Source organism: Poromitra crassiceps (assembly GCF_964638095.1).
Source record: "Poromitra crassiceps genome assembly, chromosome: 5".
Classification (NCBI taxonomy): domain Eukaryota; kingdom Metazoa; phylum Chordata; class Actinopteri; order Beryciformes; family Melamphaidae; genus Poromitra; species Poromitra crassiceps.
In genome coordinates this window covers 36478116-36486121 of record NC_139642.1, presented here as the reverse complement: position 1 = coordinate 36486121, position 8006 = coordinate 36478116, and the positions used below count along the sequence as shown (strand labels likewise).

At 44.4% G+C, this 8006-nt stretch overlaps 1 protein-coding gene across 1 annotated transcript; it reads right to left on the bottom strand.

The window, feature by feature from the left end:
- Positions 1-2556: 2556 nt before the first annotated feature.
- foxa3 (forkhead box A3) lies at positions 2557-7452 on the bottom strand. The gene is made up of 2 exons (XM_083637348.1): positions 7112-7452; positions 2557-5579 (listed from the first exon to the last, which is right to left on the bottom strand). The coding sequence occupies exons 1-2, from the start codon at positions 7181-7183 to the stop codon at positions 4257-4259; spliced, it is 1395 nt and encodes a 464-aa protein (XP_083493474.1). The 5' UTR covers positions 7184-7452; the 3' UTR covers positions 2557-4256.
- Between the last annotated feature and the right edge of the window lie 554 nt (positions 7453-8006).

The window sequence follows — 8006 nt, the reverse complement described above, 5'->3', positions numbered from 1 at the left end:
ATCTGCACCCCTTCCTATCTAGGATGCACCCCTGCAGTGGGTTGCACCAGCTGTGCGTAAGTTGAAACGTAAGCTAGTTTGAACGTAAAGTCTCACTAAGTCCGAGTTTACGCACTACTAAAAATATTTGGGTTGCACCAAGTGAAATAGTTACAACGTAGGCATAAGTTAGAACTTAAATTTTACACCTACGTCTTACTAGGTGTAAAGTCCTCCGTAAGGCACGGATTGCAACTTGGCACCGTGGCGCATCGTTGTTTTGCGTCGGTAACGCGCTCTCCGTGATCAATAATTACACCCTTTGATTGATGACTCACGCTTTTGTTTCCCACAAGCTGCAGCACTGCATACAAATTAAAATAACCGCAACAATTTAGCAGGCAGGATGGTGCTAAATTAGCCTACAATACTGATAGAGCTCACAGATAAACGTTAACAGTAATATGAACCTAAACGAACGTTACTCAATAACGTTCTCATTTGGTTAGTGTTGATGAAATATGAAAGCACTAATTTGCGGGGGGCAACATGTCCTGTTTTCACTCCACTTACTTAAACAACCGTAAATAAACACCGTTTCCACCGTGCTTTTCACTGATTGGTCACAGATACTGTACACGTCATTTTCTGCGACACTATTTTGGCTAGTGTGAGGTTTAAGGACTACTAGTTAAGATGTATCTTACGTCTCCGTGGTGCAACTCAACAAAGACACAACTTTAGTGTCAAACTAACTAGTTTGAACGTAGCAGTAGTGTGGACTTTACACCCTAACTTAAGACAGAACTTACGTTCAGCTGGTGCAACAGGCTGCTGTTCATCTTGTTCTGGAACCGGCCCTGAAATGAGTTCCTCTGTGACGTCATAAAGCTACAAAGTATCCATGCTGCCAGTGTTCTTTACAGCTTTAATGTCATCATCTGCAACATTTTCATACACATGAACAGTCCTTTTGCTACTGACTGATATAACACAACCTAGACCAAGCTATATCCAGTTTAACAAAGGCTTTCCAATAGCTGTTCTAAACACCTGCTAGTCTGGTAGATAACTGGCATACAAACAAAATATCGCTGTTGTCAAAAACCTTTTATCGCCAAAGGGTCAACTTTTCAGGAGCTTATAAAAAGTCTTGCTTACATTTTTCTTGCTTACTAATTGTTTCATGAACCCAAGCGCTGCAGAATTTACTCAACACATGCCTTTAACTGGGAGGTAAAACTTGACAATCACCAAAATTGGAGTTATGAGCGTTTTACCCGACAGCAGCAATAAATCTAATCTAAAGCTGAATTTTGCCAGTCTTTCTCAACATGAGTCTGACCTTCTTTTTCTCACTGTTTTAGTTTTGTTGACATCCTGATAGTTGTTGTAGTGGAGGGTCAAAGCCAGGTCAGGAGGAGTTTGTGGAGTAGTCTACTCTGAGCCTCAGCGTGTGTGTGTGTGTGTGTGTGTGTGTGTGTGTGTGTGTGTGTGTGTGTGTGTGTGTGTGTGTGTGTGTGTGTGTGTGTGTGTGTGTGAGAGAGATGGGGGACAGCAGCAGCAGGGCCTTCAGTCTATGCGGCGGGGCTTTGAGGCTCTCAGTGTGAGCTAGCCATGTTTAGTCTAGCGCTCCTACATGTCACACAGAACAGTCATTTGGTCAGGAGCTGTTTCAACAACACACTGCTATTCCTGCAGTCGCCACCCGCAGCCTGGCTGACTGACCCGTCCAGGGCCCATCCATAACACTGTGGGATCCACAGACAGTGTTAGTCGCGTCACTATATCTCCAGTCCCAGTCCAGTCTCAAGTCCCCATGCAGTGTTCGAGTCCAAGTCCAAGTCAGCAAAGAAGAGTCCGAGTATTACCTGAGTCTGAGTCCGGAGTTACTGAACATGAGCGTGAATCCACATGTAGGTGGAACACATAATTGCACATAATTGAATAATGTCATGGGATTATTATGCCAAGTTATTAGGGCATTATAACAAAAAACCTACAAAACCAAAAAACTGTATCCATCAATGAACAAATCGGAGTCCTCGTCGGCGCCAACTCCCGAGTCCAAATGCATGAATGCTCAAGTCCAAGACCAAGTCATGAGTCCTGAAAATGAGTCCAAGAGTCGAGTACGACATCATAGGCTCCCGTTCAACTACTTGTTCTAGTGGCATTACTCTGACTATTTGAAAGTCTTTGTGCATAAAGAATGGTTTGCTGAATGAGTCACTGAATCTGCTTTTGAATCTTAGGTTTTTCCTCAAATAAATTAACAAATGTACTCGTTTTGTGAGATTATTTGACTTGATTTCAAAGCAAATCAAGATTTTCAAGTTACATTTATCTTGAAACAGGCAGACTGGTGTGTACTTTGTCAAGCTACTGTGAGATGTTTTCAGAAAGACATGAAAGTGCATTGGAAACACACTGCATCAGCAGAAAGCATGATCAAATGAGTTGCCAAGTTTGACAGCTTTGCCAGGTGAATACACGTCCCTGCTGCCTCGAAACATTTCATCTGTAGGCTATAGTGTGATGCAAAGGAAAACACAAATGCACCGTTTCTCCCCGCATTTTTTGCCTTTTTAATAAGAAAAAAGAAACATGAATCATTTCAATCACAACATTCAAACCAACAACGACAAAAAAAACAAGACAATATATTATATCAACACACTTTCCAAAGTCTGAGAAGTGAGAAGCAACATTGCTTAAATAAAAGACACCTCTGTTCCAAACTAAAATATACTCCGCAAAGGACAGAACATGACCTGAAACTTCTGCGTCCTCTGCTGCATCATCACAAGAATCCTTCAATAGATGATGGGTTTACATCCATCCCACCAGATCAGCAATCATTTCAAGAAAGGGCACTTTTTGAGTTTGAGTCTCGAAAGCTATGAAGGCTTTGTCGTTACGCAGAGATCCTGCTGAGATGATCTGTTAACAGTGTGAGGGAAGCCATCGCCCAGTATTGTTGTAACGCACACACACACTATCAGGCCCACCTGGCGCAGGGGGAGCTCCATAGTGCAAAGTACTGTATGTAAATCCTCCCATCATAGTGCATCTCTCCTCTCCTCTGTATCTTAGTAACTGACTGAACTCCTACACAGCTGAGCTGACCGGGTATCGGTTAGTAACTGACTGAACTCCTAACAGCTCCCCCGGGTATCGGTTGACTAATATTCAAAATGGGACAGTTTATGGAAAAACATCCTTTGGTTTACAGCAGACATTAACGTTCTTGTAGGTAACAACAGAGAAGGACTGTGGGAAACTAAATGGAAGAATGAAAAAATAAAAAATAATGGCATGCCATTTACCACAGTTACTCTCTCTTTCCTTCTTGTTTTACTTCATTTTTTTTTTTTTTTTTTACGATTTTTCTTCATATTAACCTAAGCCCCATTCCGCCATTTTGAAAAACAAACTGGGCGCTACATCCGAGTTGTTGGACGTGTGATTCGAGAGAAATGAGGAGAGAAATGTCAACAAAACAGGAATGCCATGTGAAACAGGAATGTTGTAACACAAAAATCAACCACTGTATCCTATACTGCAGTAACACCTGCCTGAAGCAGTAACCTGAAGCTCACCTCTCGCTCCCCACTTTGGCTAAAAACCTCACATTTGGTTTGTAACTGGTCAACACAGCACTATACAAGATATATTAAAATTTATTCCCTTCATAAATAAATGCAAATATCCTTTTCCCCTCACATTACCTCTATTTACAAATGATACAAAGCCGATATCGCTACACGTCACGCTCCTACATGGCTGTTAAGCTTATGAGGATCCGTTTGTTTTCAGTATAAAGCAGGAAAACGAGGAATTGTAAGCAACAACTGGTAAAAACAGGGTATGACTTCTACTTACACAGATGAATCAAATGTCTTCATCATCAGTTAAGTATTTATATTATGCAGTATTTTAAGCTTAAGATCAACCCCGGCTTTCTAGCCTCCATGTAACTGACCAGTCTCCATGTTCATCAGTGTCCACCCAGAGTTTTGGGAGAAATGTTCTTTGCTCCCTCAAACACGGCGGCCATTTTAGATGTGAGTCTCTCCCAAGGCCGCTGGACACGAGCCAGAAAGGGGGGTGGGGGGGAGAGAGAGAGAGAGAGAGCGACAGACAGAGAGAGACAGAGCGCAAGAGAGAGCTCAGGTGTCCATTTTAGAAAATGCTGAGAGAGAACTAGCCATCCTCATCCATCATCCTTCATTTTAGCTCACCTCGACACTCAGAGGGAGGAAGGATGGTCCATATTAGGAGGCGTTGAGCACCGAGCGGCTGTACAGGGTTTGGTAGTAGGCGCCTGAGTCCATGACGGCCGGCCCTTGGCTGTCGTAGATCTGCTTGGCGCCCATGGGAGTGCCGCTGGCGTAGCCATTGTAGGCCATCACCTGGTCCTGGTAGGACTTGAGGTCCATCTTCTGCTCATTGGACATGATATTGGTGATGGAGAAGGGGTGGTTGAAGTTGTAGTGGGGGTCCAGGGACTTGAGGGCGTCGCTCTGCAGGTCCTGCATGTGCTGCTGCATGGTACTTGGCAGCAGGTGGGCGCTGCCCCCTAAGGACTGGGGGTGGAGCAGCGGGTTGGAGGAGGAGGAGGAAGAGGAGAGGGGGATGGATGATGCAGAGGAGGAGGAGGGGGGCAGGGGGCTGTGGAGATGCGAGGAGGGGGGAGGGCAGTCTAGAGGAAGCAGGGAGCTTCTGCCGTGCTGCTGCTGCTGCTGCTGGTCGTCCGAGGAGGAGCCCGGGTGGGAGTTGTCCGAGTGGGCGGAGTCGGCTCCCTCTGAGCCTCCAGCGGGGCTGTGCTCCTCCGCCAGACTCTCCCCACCGTGGCCTCCTTTCCCCGACCCCCCCTCCTGGTTTTTGCCTCCCTTCTTCAGTGTCTTGTCCTCGATCTTGAAGCGTTTCTGGCGCCGCAGGTAGCAGCCGTTCTCGAACATGTTGCCCGAGTTGGGGTGCAGTGCCCAGTAGGAGCCTTTCCCCGGCTTGTCAGGCGAGCGGGCCACCTTGACGAAGCAGTCGTTGAAGGAGAGCGAGTGGCGGATGGAGTTCTGCCAGCGCTGCTGGTTCTCTCTGTAGTATGGGAACAGGTCCATGATCCATTGGTAGATCTCATTGAGGGTGAGCATCTTGCTGCCGCTCTGCTGGATGGCCATGGTGATGAGGGAGATGTAGGAGTAGGGCGGCTTGGCGTGCGTCAGGGAGCGGCGGTAGGGCTTGGGGACCTCTTTGGGCCCGGCCCGGCTCATGGAGGTGGGGGAGGGGTAGCCCAACTGGCTCATGGGCTGGCCCATGTTCTGGTAGTGGGACAGCGAGCCCAGGGAGTTGGGGCCGCCGGAGCCCAGCTGGCTGAGAGACCCGGGGTTGAGGGAAGAGCCCACGGGGGACAGAGACATGTGGCTCGGTCCGGAGCCCATGGAGGCCAGCGGGGAGCTGCTGAGGCTGGAGCTGGGGTACGCCATGTTCATGCCTGCCCCAGATGCCGTGGCCGGGTTCAGGGTCATGTAGCTGTTGATGGTGCCCATAGAACCCATGGAGCCCAGACCAGAGTTCATAGTGCTGGGAGAGGAATACATCTGCAGACACAAAGCAGACAACAACATTGGGTTATTCACAGCAAAATACAAAGGTGGCAGAACAATTAACAGTGATGAGTGCTTCAAGTTGACTGTGAATCTCATATAATAATAATAATAATAATAATAATAATAACAACAACAACAACAACAACAACAACAACAACAACAACAACAACAACAAACAACAACAACAACAAGACTTTACAGCCATTGCAAATAACAATTGAATGAAATTTTATAAAGTTCAGTAGGCTACATTAGTTTGTAACAGTTTGTGTTGTTAAACAATTCTAAAACCTTTGATGAAATGGCATAAGTGAATGCTGGAAAGTAAAATGTGAGAGTAAAGCGGGTTTCCATTTTCAAAAGTTACTGCTTATCAATGCACAATGCAGCTCTTAGTGCGCGCAGCCAGGGCATGGATTTCACACCGCGATGTTAACCTGAAAATGCGTAAAATGCGCGTCACGGGTGCCTTTCCTTCAGACGGCATTCTGCAGCTCCCATGGGAAAAATTAAGCAAATAAATCGGTTACAAAATTAAACATGTGGGGATTCTATTTTTATATTATTGTTTTATGAACGAAACATTCAAAATTTTCGTTTTAGGATGACATAACTGAATCTGAAATACCTCAAATAAAGAAACTGTTAAAAGTCAATTATTGTGCCTATAGTCTATGAGAACGAAAACTATTTAAGATGCGGAGAAAAAGGCAACAACAACGCTACAACATATCTCACGTCGGACTTAGTGATCATTGGTTAAATATTATCAAACTCTTTCTTCTCTGTAATTTAATCAGGTCCGGCTGAGGTGAGAACTGCAGCTTGGTTGTTGATGGAATTAACTCGTAATTGAATTAGTGAGAAAACATTTTCTACTTCCATCTGCTGAATTCACACCTGAAACGTCTCAACACTTCTCCGACGAGTAAATAAGAAAAGGAAATCTTGATAAACGAATATAGGCTTATATCTTTTTATTAGGCTACTTAGTCTGGAGGTTTATTGTGCCTGCATACTTTCTGTTAGGCCTTTAAGTTTAAAGCAACTTAAATCACAATTTACTTTTTTAATAGCTCAGACTGGAGTCTGAAAATAAATGTTCTCCAACGAAAATGTGCAGTATAATATTCCTATAATTTCCCCATTGGGATTAATACGGTGGTAGCTATTCAATATTAAGTTTATAATGACCCCATTTTATGGTATTTTCCCCCTGTGATATAATATTCCTATAATATAGGGACTTTGGGTTTTGCTGTGTTATCTAGCCCGACTATTATTTTTATTCTATACTCATTGGGATTAAAGCATTTTTTCCACAAGAGTCCCGAGGAATTGAGCGGATAAATTTGCCCAAAAGTCCGATACAGCAATAGCCTATAGCCTACATGTATTTCGAACACTGAAAGCCTAAACACATTCAATGTATGTATGTATGTATGTATGTATGTATGTATGTATGTATGTATGTATGTATGTATGTGTTTCTTTTTTTTTGTTGTTCGTCAACGCATCTTTACCTCGCTGGCCTCGCTGTAGAAAGTATTCCACTCTGGTAGATCATGCGCTTCCATCTTCACAGAGCTCAACATCCCCAACACAACTCTTATAAGGAGGAAAACTTTGCCACCAAATTCACTTAGAATTCAGAAATAATAAAATCCTTCACAAAGGTGGAAGCTTCAGGAAAGAAAAACTCAACTCCAAGTAGAAAGTCGTCTCCTTTGACAAGAGAGAAAATATCTATGTAAAAAAAAATCAAATGTCTCTTCGTCATGTGATGCGTGGCTCCTGCGAATAGTAGGCCTAAAGTCAATATTTCTTATTTGTCAGTCGTCCATTGTGTCATAACCTTAATCTTATTTATGGCTGGACAGATGTTGACTGCAGGCCCTCTGTTGGTTTTTCGGGCCCTGGATACTGCGCACCGTGCGGAGATCTAGTGGACAAATACAGCAGGAGACCTGGCCGCCCCTCTCTTATAAGGTGCCGCTGGGTCCCGCCCATAGACTGTATGAGCGTCTACATTTGAATACCGTGGCAGGGTCCAGGAAGGGCCCCGCAGAAAGGCCGATGTGGCCCCCTGGTGTGCTGTATATTGGCCCGGCGGCTACAGGCTACCCGGACTAACCAGTTACTGCAGAGTTCCTGAGTTTGACATAAGCGTGTCACTTTTCTCTTATCTGAGAGGCTATAATCCTACAATAGTGACTTAGTGCGTAATGTGTAATGTGACCATAGCATGTGTGACCCCTCCATAGCATAAGGATTTTTATGTTAGAAATCTTAACTCGTTAATATAAGCCTATAGTATTTCCATGGTTTCTCCATAATATTCCTGTAGGGGTTATGGATGGTATAGGCTGTTTTTTTGTTTTGTTATATGCCTAATACCTAATAATTACATAATAAATT

Bases quoted from the DNA above. Each gene is read 5' to 3' on its own strand.
- foxa3 (XM_083637348.1), bottom strand. From the start codon at position 7,183: ATGTTGAGCTCTGTGAAGATGGAAGCGCATGATCTACCAGAGTGGAAT. The intron at 5,580-7,111 runs GTAAAGATGCGT...TTGTGTCTGCAG, and splicing joins TCTACAGCGAGGCCAGCGAG to ATGTATTCCTCTCCCAGCAC.